This window comes from Tinamus guttatus, unplaced genomic scaffold, assembly GCF_059628265.1.
Source record: "Tinamus guttatus ecotype Peru unplaced genomic scaffold, ASM5962826v1 Tinamus_guttatus_pri_ptg000035l, whole genome shotgun sequence".
NCBI lineage: Eukaryota > Metazoa > Chordata > Aves > Tinamiformes > Tinamidae > Tinamus > Tinamus guttatus.
The window spans coordinates 4,780,951-4,798,918 of record NW_028288569.1 but is presented as its reverse complement, the minus strand read 5'-3'; the positions used below and the strand labels follow the sequence as shown (position 1 = coordinate 4,798,918).

General features: G+C 38.3%; 1 protein-coding gene across 1 annotated transcript; it reads left to right on the top strand.

Annotated features, from left to right (window-relative positions):
* Nucleotides 1-1,911: 1,911 nt before the first annotated feature.
* TRAT1 (T cell receptor associated transmembrane adaptor 1) lies at nt 1,912-12,947 on the top strand. The gene is made up of 6 exons (XM_010223907.2): nt 1,912-2,007; nt 7,249-7,362; nt 9,074-9,110; nt 10,281-10,342; nt 11,353-11,408; nt 12,582-12,947. The coding sequence occupies exons 2-6, from the start codon at nt 7,257-7,259 to the stop codon at nt 12,834-12,836; spliced, it is 516 nt and encodes a 171-aa protein (XP_010222209.2). The 5' UTR covers nt 1,912-2,007; nt 7,249-7,256; the 3' UTR covers nt 12,837-12,947.
* Nucleotides 12,948-17,968: the final 5,021 nt, after the last annotated feature.

The following is a 17,968-nucleotide window of genomic DNA, read 5'->3' as shown; positions in this document are numbered from 1 at the left end:
ATCCAAGATACAGCCCCTCCTTTCCAGGCTTCCCAAAAGAGTGCAACAAGCTCACATATATTCCTATGCTAGACTTTGCTTCTGCAGTCAGTCAAAACTGATAGCGTACATCAGTGACTTGTTTCTGGAGAACAGATTTATTACCATGGACTACAAACCCAGAAATCCTCTGCATCTTCCTCAGTGTTACTTGTCCATTTACAAATCTGTGGTTTACTTCTCGTAAACATCTTCTTTCCAGCAGTGTTGAAACCAAGCAACTGTCTTCATCACTACAATATACTCCTCCCACTATCTCTGCTTTCCAAGAGGCTTCATGCTGAATTGTATACGTTCATCACATGGCCGCAGGACTCTCTCATTCACTGAAGTCTACACCTTGAAGTTGCAATACCCAATCTCTTTAACTGGTTGCAGCTTTCCACTTCCCTAAGCTGATGACCAATCCTTTACAGGAATAGACTTCTTCCCTACTTAAAGCCACAGTTTTGGCTAAAGATCATGGGATGCATAACTTAACTAAAGAAGCTGTGGTTCTATTTGCTGGTTTTCAATGATCTGTGATGGCCTGATGCTTTTTGTTTAAGCAATGTGAAATTATCTATGTTAAATTTCAATACTAACCTTATTTATGAGGAGGATATCTAATTTCAGTTGCTGGCGAATATCAAATCTATTTCCACTCTAAAATACGTCCTTACAACCTGCACAATTATTACAACCTCAGAATAAAGTGTAAGAACATCCGCTGCTTTCTGTATTTTGACATCAATTGCTCCTCATCAACTTACCTCATTCTGGTGAAGCTCTGCGCGGTGAGTTCGTTTAGCCTATGGGCAAAGGTGGAAGAGTGTATCACAAATAACTTGCTCCCACATGACCAAACCGAATGCTGATCCAGTATTGTACTTCCTCAGTGTTGATCTGAGACAGTTAATATGTAATATTCTGAAATAATAGCATCACTAATAAACTATAATATAAAGGATATAAAGGATATTTTCCCCCAAAAAAGCCTTTCCCAAGGAGAAATGTTGTACCTTGCTTCTTAGACTACAGGGAAGTCAATTTCAATGCACTTAGTCCAAAATCATATGCTTCACTTTTGCTCTTAAGCAACTATTCCCACTTATACTTTATGTGTAATTGAAAATAAGGCCATTTGCTCTACTAAAAGAAGAAAAAAAAATTAAATACCTCTTTGACAGTACTCAGAGTACAAACTTCCTTTGGAAGAAGACACTGCAATTCTGAAAATCAAATGGATTCTTTATCCAAACAGAGGATGTTTCATTAAATTTTGAAGATAAACACACAATAAGCCACACACTGACTTAGCCTCTCTTTTCCCAACCATTTTGGATCATGGGTTTAGAATCAGAGACTTGAAAGATTGGAGGAAGCATATTATGATATCCTAGACAGATCTTCCATAACTAGCAATTGAGTAAGTTCTGTAGGCTCTCTCAATGATGGATGTTCAGACTTGATTTAGAAATTTAATGAGATAGAGTCAAAGAGCCCCCCTGGGTAAAATATTTCATGTCTGTAGTCTAGTTTAACAGGTATCCATACAATTAAACTGCATTTAAGAGTGCACCACACACAGGGAGCTTTAGAGCATGGGTCTCACACAAAGAGACCCAAAAGCAGATTTGTTCCAAAAGCAGATTTGTATCATGCAAAACTGAGCTAGCAGCCCTGTACGTGCTCTTCTGTGGCAAGACAGGTGAATAATAAATGCAAGTGCTCACATAAGTATTTTCTTCCTCTCTTGGAAGCAAACAAGTCTGATAGTGAGACTGTAAAAGCCTCCACCACATTTCCTGTTTGTAAGAAAGTAGGCAGAAAAAAAAGGCTAGACACCTTTAAGATTGACAGCAACTGTTGAGAGAGATTCGTGCTGCCAGCTCCAAAACAAAAGAGCTTCCAAGGTTTGCCAACGTAGCATAACTTGATTTCATGTTGGATAAAGGGGCGGGGAATATTCCTAAAAGTGACAAGCAGGTAAGTCTTGTCTTTCCGTATTATGGGCGTGCAAAAAAGGGAGCAGTAAAAACTTGCTATGATAGATTTGGAGTTCTCCAAGAAGGTTGTTCAGCGTCATGAAGTCAAACTATTAATAATCATAATGACTCATCACCAACAGCTAAGCCTTCATTAATCTTCCGCTAAGTTGGCAAATGCATTAAGATTTGTTAATGAAGAATAAGTTTTGGCATCAGTTCTGTATTTAAAATATTTACTGTCCGGAGGGCTACTACATGCTTTTTCCCTTATGAAGTATGAAGTTTGTATCTTACAGAGCAATTAGTTGTGCACTAATTAATTGCACTTTAAGGACTACTTTTCAGAGAATCAATCCTGCCTTAAAAGTTCACAGAAGTGGAAGTTTTATTAATGTTAATTTAACATTTCATCAGTTGCAAGTCTCCTAATGGGTTTATTTGTGATAAGGGTCATTACTACAGAAAAACTATTTCACCACTGAATTGCAGACAGAAAAATAGTTACATTGTATCTTAGACAAATTTGCAGATGGACAGAGACAATGGGAAACAAAACATTTTGTGTTCCAGATCATCTTCCCAAATCTGTTAGTAGCTAAAGTAATTAATAAGCTTCCACGAATGATGAATTGATCCTGGGTATGGCGTGCCCAATTCTTGCTGGCAAGTGTCTGTATATTCCCTACCTCTTGAGCATTTTCAGTAGGAATGATATCTTTCCATTACTCTTTGTGATAGATACTCTAACGTAAATACCTTCAGAACAAGAAGAGGAAGGGTTGAGTACTGCTACTACCTATTCTTCTGCTGTTAGGATAATAAACCTATCTCTGTCCACAAATCATGAATTTGCCCCTTTCCCCAAAGTAGGCACATTTTTATGAAAGTATATTAGGTCCACTCCTTTTGAGTTACAGTAATCCTGAATAGCAAAAAAAAAAAAAAAAACCTAGGAGTGTTTATTTGGTTTTTGTTTGTATGTTTTCAAATTAGAGGAGAATAGACCCTGCAGACAGAAAACAACAGCTACAGTGAGCTTGACCAAATAACAGCTACAGTGAGCTTACCTTATTTATTTTGGTGGAGAAAGTTGTCAGAAGAGATTTGAAAAGAAGAGAAAGCACAACTAACTGCATATTTAACAGAATTTTGTTTGTTTTTAATGGCTTATATTTTGTTATGTGAATATAGTAACATTAGGGTAGTGTAAAATATACTAAAGGGAGAGAGGCAACCCTGTCCCTAAAGTCAAATACAAATAATAATCATCAGATGGAGTAAGTTACCTTAGATAAAAAAAGATCTAAGTGTTTTTTTATTTTTCCAAACTAGAAATGAAAAAACAAACAAACCAAAAAACAGCAGAAGAAGAATGTATCATTAAAAATTAAACAATTTGGTAATAGGCATTTAAAAAAAACTGACATCTTTGCAATACGTACTTTCTTCCTCACACCAACTGTTCATAAATTAAAACTAGAATTCCTGCTCATGAAAACCTTTGATAATTTCTTTTTCTTCATACTGCTTTAAGAACAGCTTCAATATTATTGCTCATCAGCAAACTGTTCTCACTTGCAGGCTTTCCTATTACAGCTAGACTATTGCATAAAACCCTCGTATAATTTTGGCTTACCATATTAAAATCATAGTCAATTATTCTACTGGGTCTAATTTTTCCTTAGGACTCTTTCTTAAAGATAAAATGATCCTTTAAAAAAAATATCAATTGAAATGCTATTATTTAGCATAGGGAGTGAGAAGGCCTTTGAACACTGTTCTAAGGATCTTTAGAATAAACACCTAATTTATAAGTATTTTTTTCCACACTTGACAATAGATAATTGATTGAGAATTAAAATAGAGAGCAGAATAAAAGATACAATTTCAGACAAGTCTAAACCAACAATTAGTCCATTAATTAGGCTTCTTTTTATGTTTTTCACTCTGCATTCACACTTGCCTTATCTTTAGCACAGCCAGTTAGCTGTCACAATTTGCTGTCACTTGTATAGAGACACCGTTGCAGTTATCTGGGGAGACAAATTGTTCTTCACAGAAATGCTCAGGTTTCCCTCTACTGTTGCTGTTGTTAAAATAGTAAATATTTAAATAATTCAGTTAAAACTGCAAATAGTTAGCATATTGGCAACAGCTATACGAGCAGTAAAGGAACAGTTGGGAGCTGGGAAAGAGCAGGGATTGTATATCTGTAAAGCTAGGCTATAAAAAAGTCTCATACTTTGTACTTGGAAAGTAAAATTAAATTAAATTTGACATTAGAGAAGCAGAGGGCATGCAGGAAGACACTTGTGTGTCTTTTGCTATGATTTTATGGGGGATTTGCAAATTGTTTTGATTTCTATTATATAAGTAGTATTGGCTGACTAGCAAATAGCTTCTATCACAAAGGTAAGTCAGAGAGAGATCTGAAAAGATATTTATCTGGCACACATGTTGCACATGTATGCGATCTGCTGAAACAGAAAGAGATGTTTAAATCAGAGTTTTGGAAAATAAATTTGAAAATTTAAACTATATTGTGATCAGCTAGGAACAAATAAATCCCCTGTTTCCTTCAACTCTCTGTACCCAAGCACTCTTTTAAACTGTCTTTAAGAAAGAGCTATAGCTTTTGAGTTTATAACACTGGTACATTTTAATAGAAAATCAAGTTTCAGGCCTTCTATTTTACTAGAATATTTTTAAAGGCTGAGAGAAGTGGAATTGCTTAGATATTGCAGAGTTAAATTATTTAGATACTGCAGAAGTTAAATTAGATATTGAAGAAGATATTGCAGAAACCAAAAAAGGAAAGTTCTTTTTCCCCACTCTATTATTTTTATTTCCACTATATTATTTTTCAGTTAATTCAAATTTAAGAAGCCGAAACACTTTAAAACATTAAAACACTTTAAAAACAAACAAACAACAACAAAAAACCTTGTCCTCAATAATTTAGTTACCTCCTGTAGTTCAGTTTGCACCGAAAGTATCTGTGACTAAAAGGTTTTCTCCTACTCTGAGAACATCAGGGAAAAACAGAACTCCTGAAACAGAAATGTAAATGATGATCATCATTACCAAGAAAAAGGTACAAGCTGAAGTTTGCATTGCACGAGGTACCTATTCACACATTTATTCCAGTGAATCTGTAAGTACTTGCACTTCCCTCAGGCCACAATACTGCTTTTGCTCTCCAAACAAAACATATTTTTAGGAAAAGCAATGAGAAATGAACATAAAATGGAAAAGAACCACTTCAGGCAAGATAAAAGGATGAGAGAAGAAATCTTATGATTTAGGCACTAGATAAAAAATTCCTGACTTTCATAGAGACTTGTCTTCATTTTGGACAATTTGCGCAGGATACAAACTTCATGTTTCCAGACACAGCTGGTTCTTGATATGGCCTTAAAACAACATGTCCCTTTCAATTCCTCCTCTGAAAAAAATGGAGCAATATATAGCTACTTCATAGGCCATTTCTCTCCTGCCCCGAATGACTTTATTGCACTGCAAAAAGGTTCCCGTCAACATGAAAAGAGCCATTGCACGAACGGAGAGCCCCAAGATACTTTGGGGAGAACTACAGCGGGAAAAGCAGAAGGCCAGAAATTGGATGTTTTGTTTAAAACGAACAGCAAATGGAGAGAGCATGCCTGCAAGGACCCTGTGCAAAAGCAGCCACGAGCCTGTCAGAAAGTCATAGCCTATCTGCTGGCTTTTTCTTTTTTCTTTTTTTTTTTTCTTTTTTTTAAAAAGAGCAAAATCTGCACCGTAAGAGCCTGTGATTCATGTTTTCTCACTACCAAGGATTATCTTACATTGTTCCATCATCATGAAAATAGCTGTGGCTTGGAATAAAACAAAACTAAAAGAGTATAACACCAGCATTATTAGGGAACAAGAGGCAGACTTCACAAGCAGAAGGAGCAGCTCCTAAGGCAAGTCGGAGCCAGGGAATCACGGAACAACGTTCTTGTCTTCTCAGCAGGAGAACATGCATCATCCCTGCTTGCAAGAATGTATTTTCTTGTTTTCCTTTAGCTCAGCCTGCCCTTAAGGAATGAACAAAATGCCAAATCCCCAAAGGAATCCAGCTACAGGGAAACCACATAAGAGGACTACCATGGGATGACTCAAACCTCAGTCAGACAGTATCACCCAACCTCTCCCCTTGACTTCTTTGTTCCTGTTAGGCCTTTTTTTGTGCAGTATTGGTGGAATTCATTAAGTTTTTGGACCAGATTTATCAGAAACACTCTAAATCAAGGAGAATACGAAATATGCTTCTGGGAAAAGTGAAAATCAAGATTTCTTGCTCCACTTGTATTTGGTCCAGCATTTACTCTGTTATGGATGCTTTTCCCAGGTACTTTGCATTGGTTATCTTGGCCCTCAGATTGTCACAAATAACTTACTGTCTTTAACAAGGTTTGTCACAGAAAATGGGCACGAGCCAGATTAATTGAAGGATTAATTAAATGACAAAATAAAATTGCTTTGGGGAGGTTCTTTCTTGCGAGTTTAAAAAAAAGAAAAAAAAACGGGTTTGGTGCAAAGAGAGACTTAGTTCATCTATGTTTACTTCGTCTTTCCTAAGTGGTTCCTCAGGAATGGCTGAGGTCTTGCTCTGCAGCCAGTCTGGGGGTTCACTGGTTCCCAGCTACTGCTCTTCTTTGGCCACTATGCCTTCTTACATTCTGTAAAGTTTCTAATAAGAGATGCAAAAAGAGACACAAAGCCATCCTTCAAAATCTGTGGCAAGAGAGTTAAAACTTAATTATTCTGATAAAATTCCAGCAGCATAAATTGTTTTGACAGTAGAGAGGTCATCTTCAGATCCTGATTCAAAAACACTTCCTGATTCAGGCAAGAAGTTACTGCAAGTAATAAGTTCAAGATAACTACAAAGATAATTTCAAAGCTATTAATTAATATGACTCTTTCTCATTGGCAAAATCCTGATTTTTGTAGTATCCCACATGCAAAGCAGTTGCCCAAGCTTTAGCTGAATTATTGTGAAACTAGCTCCATGTATCCATGTTGTCGTTCATTATCCTGCATTCTTTTTTTGATATTTCTTGATATTAATTATTTAGTTTGCATAGCAATGCCTGTTGCAGAGTAAAAAACAAAATAGCCACTTGAATTGCAGAAAGCAGAAATCAACCAACCACAAAGAATTCAATACAACTGCTAAGAAAAAAACTACTATGAAAGGATTTTCTTTCAGGTGCAGAAATGGACTGCCATTTTTCTGTCTGGGGAATTTTGGCCTTTCTGAGTTTGGCTCTGATTGTTTCACTGATACTGAATATTTCACAGTATATGAAAAGGAAGAGAGAAGGTAAGTAATATCCCTCTTGTAAGCAATGGATTTTGAGTGTTTGAAAGTACCTCCAGAGAACTAGAAAGCCAACCACTTGACTCCTTTCAAATTTAAACCAACCTTTATCAAGCATGATTCTAGTAGTGAGGGCCTGATAGTTTGTGTGGGTTTTTGTTCTCCTGTTATTAGGAGTTATGTATGCTACAGAATGATTACTATGTGCCCAACCATCTGCTATAAAAGACTATCAAAATCCATTCTCTAATGACAAGCCAATAGAACATGCAGAAAGTGTGCTTTAAATTTAGTACTGGATTTTTAAAAAATATGTTTAAAAATGCATTATTTCTTTTTTCTTTAAGTGTAAGGAAATATTAAGTGTAATGGAAGTAATTTCACTTCCATACTTGAATTCAAAAAATGATTTTAAGTAACTGTTCTAATACAAAAGCTACTTGAGAAAAAAGTCTCCTCCCTAAATTCCTGAATGCTTATTTGAATTTCAGATTTTATGCACATTTTATACTCAATCCATTTTGAAAAAACAATTGTTCCAAGGGCTTTTCACCATGGGATCCTAACATAGCTGTTAAGCCAATGTGTCACCAACTATACGGAAATAATTTGCTTAATTTATGTTACATGGTGACCACAATTATACACTATTTCTGGTTAAAATTAAGGTTTTTTTTTTAAAAAAAACAAGATTGTGCCAGTACAACCTGCATTATACATACAAATATATAGTTACGCAGTTGTACCACCCTCTCCACTGCTCTGCAGGAAAAAACACCTTCACACAGGAAAATTAGTACCTGAGTCGCACGCATAAGGGTGGGCAGGCACACACTGGGAGATTTGATCGCTTTAAACATACCTATATCCATATGTAATTTACATAAATAGAAATAGAATGCCTATGTTCATAAGGTGAATTTACTAAGGATAAGGAAATTGGTGCAGCTATAGGATACTAAAATAGCTGCTTGAGAGTTGTGAGGACGAAGTTACTTTTCTGTTTTGTCTTCTAGTGTTACTAGACAGATATTTCTGTAAGGAAACATCAGTTGTTTACAAAACTAGCCTTAAGCAAGGTTGCCATCAGACTGGCTGATTTAGCTCCATACACGATATCAGATCTTACTTACAGCAAATTTTGACTTCCTAGAGCACAGGATAGAAAGCCGGGTAACTAACCAACCTCTAGAGACAACTAATCTGTGGCCATTGGGCCTTTGCTTCAATTTCCTCATCTGTGGATCACAGAACCTTTCCTTCAGAGATATAAGCAAAAAAAAACATCTAGTAAAAACCCCCTTCATTTTATAATATAAACAGACGATGCACCGGCCAGAGAAAAAGATGAAGTAGAAGAAAGAGGAAGAACAAGGAATCAATCCTATGTGTTAGAACACATTTGTGGGGAAAGGGCCATCTTGATTTGTATGTAACACATACAAACTCAGTATGTAACAAAATGAGGGCCTGGACAAAGGATCGCCATAACATAAACAAACTCTACAAGCATGGCTGGATCCATATTTCTTCGAGTAGTCTTAAATTAAAAGGATATGAGTAGAGAAGGGGGACAACTGAAGGTGCTGAGAACCCAGAGGTTTCAATTTTACTTTCTACAGTGATATCAACAGCATTTAAGACAATAATCCGAAATGTTCAATAGTAGTACCTTTCCCTCTCTTTTCACTTTATTTTTTCACACATTTTCCAGAAAAAATGTATAAAGACTATGAAGACTGCAGTCCAAGGTAGGTTGGATTAAAAAAAATGTTTCTTTCCAACATGGGTAAAATAAGCAGTAAGCAATGATAGATGGCTTTGGAGAGTAGCATGGAAGAAATTCCAGTGATCTCATGAAACCTGCCTAGAAATATGGGAGTGGGATGGTTATGAATAAATGTTTTGCAAAGAAATTAGGAAAAATATTGCCTTGGCAGCACATTCATTTTACCCACAATCAAATAATGTAATACTAATATGATACATTTTATATGCTTAAGTGAAAGATATTGAGCTAAACCACTATTTATTATCACACAATCTCAATGACCCTCTAATAATTAAACAGAGCTCTCAGAACACTATGATAAATTATAGAATTACAGTCTGATACTATATACTTGAGGAGCGGTAATTCATATGTATTTACACTTCACATTCCCTTTTTACACATTCTATTCAAAAGCAATAAAACAGTCTGTTTACATTGCTCACAGCTGCTGTATGGCTTATGATCTGTTACTAGTCTGCTTCTCCCATTCCACATCGAAATAACTGCTTTAAAAGACACACATGGAAAGAATTTCCTCCCACCTCAAATGTAAAAGGCCCTTGTAAGAACAAAACAACAATTCTCTCCTCCACACTATTCCCCTCTGCTCCCCAAAGGAGTCTCCCAGAGGACTTTAGCTCCTGAAGAAATGGGTATCTTGTCTGAATAAGTTTTTGGTGGAAACAGAAACCTCCGTATCAGACTAAAAATTAGTATCAGGATTAAATGCTTCAAGCAGTTCTCAAAATGGGTTATATAATATGCTTGCCAGATAGAGTAAGAGATTGGACACACCCTATTCAGTCATGTTTTCACTGATTTATTTCACTGATTTATTGCTATTTCTAGACCTATATCAAACAATAGTTTAGCAATCTTGATATTAGCTTTATGCTAATTAAGATACAAGAAATGAGAGTTCAAGTCTTCATTAGAGAGCAAGTCTCTCTTCAGAATATGGACTATACTCTTTCTTCTGCTGTGTAAAACTATTATTTTTCTTCCCCATATTTTTTGTCCTGTCTTTTACGTGACATGTACGGTATGCTATTGCTATATATGTGTAAAAAATGCTTGGAGTATAATAAGCTTAATTTAGGACCCCACTATTATATCAATTAAAAATATTTCCCTGTTTCCATTCTAGCTATGATGACTTTTACACAGGAGATGACCCAGTGTATGGCAATCTCAGTCAAGATATTTTAGGTAAGCTTCGCTTAAAGAGCATACCTATTTGGTAGACAGAATGATAACACTTTCTGTTTCTTAAATTGCAAACCCGAGAATCAACTGTTTTCTAATTGCTGTATTAATCTCTACTTGAGAATAGAACTGCTTTACTATTCATATGATAAATTCACACAGCAAATTTTACTTCTACTATCCAAATGTTTACGTTCAGCCAAGTATCTCAAAACCAAGAGCTTTTCTACATGTAGAGCTGCTTCTGCTTACATAACGGCTCGATGCAGGCACTAGCATGTAGATGCTAGGATACAGAGCTAGATATATTGAAGCGTACATCTCAGAGCCTTTACAGTCTTAAAGCAAGTACTAGGTAATGTGGATGCATCTTTTTTTTTCCATTCGTCTGTTAGTCTTATTTGGGGTTAAGCAAACTGAAAATCAATCTTCACATAGCTACACGAACACTTGAATGCACTGATACTACATAAACCTCAAAAACCAGTAATTTTTCTACTGATGTCTAAAATGAAATGTGGCATGGGAAAGTAATTTAATTCACACACAAAAAAAAGGCAGAGTCAGGAATAGAGTCTGATCACCAAGCCCTGCAACTCAAAGCACCATTCTCAGCCAGCAAATGTTCCTTTTGGACACTGCATATCCTCACACCTAAAATATTGTCTACAATAACAAATATGACATTACACCCTATTGTAAGACATTCACTTAGGAACCTAAAATAACATCGATTTGCAGAAGTATGAGAAAACTCCCATCCAGAAGTATAGAAAATGAATTTTGGTTACACAGTATGTGCATCTGACTTGCCTAACTATTTGCCCCTTTATAAACAGAGAGAGATATCTATGTGAGAGGCTCCAAACCAAAACAAAAAACTAGCTTCTACCAAAGGAAACTTGGGGGGAGTTAGTTCTGCAAAAGGGAGGATCTGGTTGATTGTTAAATCCTCAAAGGGTTCTTTTAATAACCTTTTTTTTTCCCCTTTCCTAAACTTTGATCAATTCTAGAAGAATGTTGTTACGAGCAAATGAAGTCCCAGCCTCAAAGGCCAGTTAACGAACAGGTACATTTATTTCTTAACTTACTTTTGGTTTCTGAATCAGAGCATGCTGGGCTGATGCAGAGCTCTAGTGCTTATCCGATGACAACACATAACAAAAATCTTTATGCTGCTCATCACAAAAATTACCATGCCTCGATTCATCAGTGAATTTAAGCACAGATTCGGCCCTTTGCTCAGTCAGTCGTTAATTAGGGAGGAGAGCTATAGGTAGCCCATTTCCATCCATGTGGCATGGTAAAACTCAGTCACAAGCATGCAGAATAGGCTAAATTAAGGCTGCAGTGACAGCCTTGGCTTACGGGAGGAGTTACTTTTCCTCCTTCTGGTCATCAATCAAATAAAAATACAGGCTGAGTCACATGACAACCATGCATGTGACCAAATCTCTCCTGCCCAGCACAAAATCTGTATGACTTAACAAATGAAAGAAGCCTGATCTTCTACTGATCTCCATTTTGTTCTTGAATTATTTGGATGCCTACAAACACACAAGCGTCAACTCGTGTTTTTCCTGTAATTGAAGCATTCACAGTATTAATTCCTGTGCTGGTTTCCAGGTATTTAAGGAGCGACTCCAGACTCTCCCTTCCCCCAAGGGGGGCACAAGGGGCACAAATATCCTTTACCTAGACATTTATTTCCATAAAATTCACAGAAATGTAATCATGCATGTAAGTTCCTATGTCAAAAGATCTTCACAATTTATGCATTGAAAAATGCATAAAAAGAAGCAGAGGAAAAACACAGATTTTATACTGGAAAACAAATTAGTTATGCACACCAGAACTTAGCTTTCCATACAGACAAAGTCTGTGGAAAATGTTGTTGCTAGTGACTGGATTCTAATAAATAAAGTGGTGGAAAAAAAATACAGGCCAAACAAGGCCTCACATCCCAGAGAACAAGGACTATTATGATACCCTTTTCCCAGTTGAGAATTTCCAATGAATTTTTCCTTACAACCACTACCACAAGAACTGGAGTCACCTACCTTTGGGATCCATTTTGGTTTCTCTGCTGCTGCAGTTTAATCATTTGTACTTTGTAGGACTGCAATTGCAGCGAGCTTTGGTAAACTTCAGTCACATACTAGAGACATACACAAAGCCTTAGACATAATTTTAAGGCAAGCATTGCTACTGAATATTAAATACAAAGTGAATTTGCTTCTAGGTGGAGCCTGCCAACCAGATGTGCTATGCCTCCCTTGATCACAGCGTTAAGGGAAAACGCAGAAAACCAAGGAGAAAGAAAGAGTCTTCATTAGAAGAAGATCAAGAAGAAAGACCATCTAAACCCACCGTCATGCCTTCCATTTATCTTAATAGTGAGCAGCTGGCTGCTGAAAACCCAGCAAAGACAGAAGCTGTTCATGATGATCCCATCAGATTAATGGGCTTGATCCATAGTACAAAGGAGAACATTTGAAGTGAGATCTGCTTGTTCATTTTGGAGGAAAAATGATTATAATATCCTGGCAAATGGTGTAAAATGGCTAAGTTAAGCCTGCAAATTGTCTTCCAAGCATATCTATGGACTATGCAGGAAGTAACTACAGATCCAGACGACTACGTTGAAAGACCTGCACTTCCAGACGTGCTTTGGAATGGAGTTTTAAGTGCTGGTATCTGAAAATTTGACTTCAAAGAAGCACTGGCCTAGTATTTATTCCATTTTGTTATATATATGTATATATAATAGATCTATGCATACACACACTGGAATAAATACCAATAAAATATAATCTGATATTTCAAAGGACCACATAGGACCATTCCTACTTCAGTCATTTCCAAAATACCCACTTGGTTGTTTGTAGAGCTCTCTCACAGTGACAACACTGTTCTTCTACCTAATTTTTGACAATATTGTTTTAACAATACACTTTGGAAACAATCGGGGTTTCACACCTGCATAAATAAGGATTTACTTGTTTTTTCAATCAAAAATTGTTCTGCTATTCAGTATTTAGTACTTTAGTGGTCTACAGTAATATGACTTCTTATTTAAAGCTAATCAGAGAATAATTCAACTTGTTTATATTAGTACCTGTACACTTAGCAAAAATTAACAGTGTCCTCACCTTTAGCTCTCTTTTATGAACAATACCAGAACACATCGCATGTCTGTTTTTTCTACTAACATAATGCTGTTATCAGTCCATATGCAATAGTCTGTAGAGATATTGGCAAACGATCTATAAAAATAAAACTCCCAGGAAGGAATTTTCCCTTCCAATATTATAATTGATATTTAAATCCCTATAGGGTTTTATATTGTCACTTTTAACAAATATTTTAAGAAATGAGAGCTATTTAGTTCCGTAAATAACTCAGTATTCACATTCATCTTTAGACTTTAACCTCATCTCTGAATAAACTACGACAAAGGGGAATCATTTTTATACAACACGTTCTGGGAATCATTATGTAGCAGCCAGCAGCAGGAAACAGCAAGATACTGTTGATGTAACATGCATGCCTCCGGCTGTCACATGGTTTTGTCTTCTCAAAACACGTTGGGACTTCAAAAATCCATGCAGAGCACATTGCGATGGAGCTCAAGGGTGCATACAGAGTGGGTCCTGCAGAACTCGCAGTCCTGAAAACAGTTGCAAAGAGAGGAAAAAAATAAACAAGAACACAACAGAAAAGAAGTGGTTGGGCATGAGCTTAGCTCATGGCTAACCAGCCTCTTGAACATGACATGACTTCTACACTAGACCAAGAGGAAGGGGCCAACCCCACAGCCCAGCTGCCCCATGCCACTGCCTCTCATAAGCTAGCGTGTGCTTTCGAACAGGAAAGCTACATCAATATGTGTGGCTATTGCCATAGAAGCAATGAAAACCAAAAAGGAATATAGTCCTGTTCCTATAGAGGAATATTTCCAGTCCTGTTCAACTTATTCATCAATGACCTGGATGAAGGCACAGAGTGCTCCCTCAGCAAGTTTGCTGATGACACGAAATTGGGAGGAGTAGCCGATACCCCAGAGCGCTGCGCTGCCATCCAGAGGGACCTGGACAGACTGGACAACTGGGTGGTGAAAAACCTCATGAAATTCAACAAGGCCAAGTGCAAGGTCCTGCACTTGGAGAGAAATAACCCCAGACACCAGTACAGGCTGGGGACTGACCTTCTGGAGAGCAGCTCTGCGGAGAGGGACCTGGGTGTCATAGTGGACGACAAGTTGACCATGAGGCAGCAGTGTGCCCTCGTGGCCAAAAAGGCCAATGGGATCGTGGGGTGCATTAAGAAGAGCGTCTCCAGCAGGTCGAGGGAGGTGATCCTGCCCCTCTACTCAGCCCTAGTGAGGCCGCATCTGGAGTATTGTGTCCAGTTCTGGGCTCCACAGTACAAGAGGGATGTGGAGCTGCTGGAGAGAGTCCAGCGCAGGGCCACAAGGATGATCAGGGGCCTGGAACATCTGCCCTATGAGGAGAGGCTGAGGGAGCTGGGCCTGTTCAGCCTGGAGAAGAGAAGGCTGAGAGGGGACCTGATCAGTGTCTATAAATACCTCAAAGGAGGCAGTGAGGAAGATGGTGCTGGTCTCTTTTCAGTGGTGGCCACTGACAGAACTAGAGGTAATGGCCACAAACTGAAGCACCAAAAATTCCACGGGAACTTAACGAAAAATTTCTTAACAGTGAGGGTGACAGAGCACTGGAACAGGCTGCCCAGAGAGGTTGTGGAGTCTCCTTCTCTGGAGATCTTCAAAACCCGCCTGGACGCAGTCCTGTGCCACGTGCTTTAGGTGACCCTGCGTATGCAGGGGGGTTGGACTAGATGATCTCTAGAGGTCCCTTCCAACCATAAGCATTCTATGATTCTATGATAGTTATCTTGTGCTAAAAAAAAAAGAATATAGGCGCATTACAATGGCCATAGATCAACTGTCATTGGAGGAACAGCATAAAGTAGTTCTGGAGAATTGAGAGCAGAACATTAAATGGAGCATTGCATCAAACTGAGATCTTGGGAGAGGAAGAAGGGAAGAAGAATCCAAAGCTCAACATTGACCTCTCAGAGCATGAAGTACGAATATCCTTATTTGAACAAGTTGGAAAGAATTATTTAGCCTAGTTCCCTACTGAAAACAAACAAAAGACAAAGTAAAATGCATGTCAACAGGCTCTTGCCCAACCTCATGCCCCAACACCCAAAAACTGTTTGACTGGCATTAGTGATATGTGAAATATTTGTATTAAATATTTCCATTTAGTCGATATACCCATCACATACAATACCCACATCTTCTGAGATTAAAGATAAAAGCTTCCTTGAAAAAGCTCTCAAGCAAATAAAGACAGGTCCCAAAGTCTATTTGTTACTGTTTTTCCAGAATATGTTTTTATAATTTTGATAACAATTTGTGTAGCTTTGCTGAAGAACAGCTATTCCCAGTTTCTTACAACGTTTAAGAGTTGGTTATGCTCTTCTAAAATGAGTTTTTAAGAGATAGAACTTCAGCAAGTGAACATCAGTGAGTTACTTAAATTCAACCTTTCATTTCAGCCTGATCATTAGTTTAAGAGAAAACCTGCAGGCATATGGAAGAGCAGGGTCTCTGTGCTGGTGCTCCACAGACCTTTATTTAGGGTTAAACACACCTTAACCAGCTTCCGACCCCGGAGCAGCCCCTGCCCTGCCCCGTGGCACGCGGAGCCCAGCAACCAACCAGCCAAGCAGCGAGGGGATCCCGCGCCCCCTTCTTTGTTTTTTGCCATTCTGGTTTCAGTGAGGATAATGAAGAAAGGGAGGAGGAGGAGGAGGCCACCGCTAGTGCCGGCCGGACCCATCGCGCAGGAATCCACCACAGGCCTTATCTGTGGACACACAAGCATACCCCCACCTCCATGTTATTAGTGGTACTGCTTTTCCCACCAGCCCGTTCCTGGGTCCTGAACCTCCACCATGACTTTATGAGGTTGGGATGGTTCTTTTCCACTAAAATGCCGCAGCATTGGCAGGGCCTCATCTGCTTTCCTTATCCTCGTGATAACATATTTGCCATGCAGAATTCGTACTTCCACCAACCAATGCCCCCCTCATGGAAGCAGTAGAAACCACTGAGTTCCTCCTTTATAAGTTGTTCATCAGTCAGTTTGGAGATATGGGTTCTTCCCACAGTCAGTGGTGGTTTCCAACAGCAACTGGTTTATGGATGGAAGATATCTTTTGTTGAATGCATTTCCTTCTGCTTAATTCTTCTAAAAAGCATCTTCATCAATTCTTGCTGTTTCTCCAGCTGTTCCAGGTTATGGGATTTAAGTGGCAATCATGGTAGTGGCTGGCAGAAGATGTCATTCACAGGGGAAGCCCTGAACCTATATTTAGGATGGCTGCATAACAGAGGTGTCAGTACAACCCCTCCATATTCACAGGTTGTGATGAGGATCCTATGAAGAGGATCTTGTGCATAGCTTGTGGATGGCAGGTGTACATGACTGTGCTTGATCCAGGTAGGTTTCATCTGAAGCCACAAAGTGTGCCATTTCCCATTTCTACAGGATAGTATGGAATCTTTTACTCTTCTGTACTTTTTGTAGGTATCTCTTTTGCACTCTGTTTTGGATTTTCCTTTTCTTCTTGATCTGGTTCTGACAGCGGGTTCTTTATCATCATTTTCCCAAGACAGTATTCTTGGATGTTTGTTCTCTGACCAGTTGCTTTCTCTTCTTAAAAAGGCGTTCCAATTTCTTTCCCTTCTTAAAGAGGCATTCCAACAATTCTCCTGGAGCAGGGCCGTTGCAGCCCTTGCCTTCTCCCTCACTGCCCTGGACACGAGCGCTCGGGTCTCCGCAGCGCCATGACGAGGCGGTTACACAGACCCGGCTCAGCAGACTCTTAGGTACATCATCCTAGGTAGACTATGAACAAAAAAAGCGGACATTGGAGAGTCAAACTCCAAAAATGGAGTTCCTGCTTTCTGCTACCATGAAAAGAGTGCCAATTAGATAAGCTCATCTTACACCTCAAGGTTTGACCAAACTACTACAAATTCCAAGTTACTTTAGTAGATTGAATTACTACCATATTCTTTAAATAAATCTGGTTTCCCACTTCCCACTTGTGTAAGTCTTCATTGTGTTGCTATGTAGAAATCGTACCTTGAATTAAACATGTCTAAAAAACAATTCCAGTGGACCTTTAACTTTAGAAAACAATGCAGTTATATAGTTTCTCAATATAGGTGTCGGAGCCCTGGAACAGGTTGCCCTGAGAGGTTGTGGAGTCTTCATCCTTGGAGATATTCAAACACTCTCTGGACAGCTTCCTAGGCAACGTGCTCTCAGCAGATCTGCTCAAACAATGGGGTTGGACTAGGTGGTCTCCAGAGGTGTCTTCCAACCTCAGTCATTCTCTGATTCTGTAGATTGTGTGAGGTTAAAACATTGTGAAAATACAAAAGAAAAGAAATATCCTTTACTGTATAAACCTTTATTTTCCAAGTAGCTAACGAAAGTCAAATGTTCAGTTATACATTAAAATTATACATGAAGAATATTACAAGTCATAGTGTAAAACACTATTTGGATCATCCATGCCCTTACAGAT

What these genes read in the sequence shown, in the direction of transcription:
- TRAT1 (XM_010223907.2), top strand. Translation starts at nt 7,257, where the DNA reads ATGGACTGCCATTTTTCTGTCTGGGGAATTTTGGCCTTTCTGAGTTTG. An exon ending in TATGAAGACTGCAGTCCAAG is followed by an intron (nt 9,111 to 10,280) that starts GTAGGTTGGATT and finishes TTTCCATTCTAG; the next exon opens with CTATGATGACTTTTACACAG. An exon ending in AAAGGCCAGTTAACGAACAG is followed by an intron (nt 11,409 to 12,581) that starts GTACATTTATTT and finishes ATTTGCTTCTAG; the next exon opens with GTGGAGCCTGCCAACCAGAT.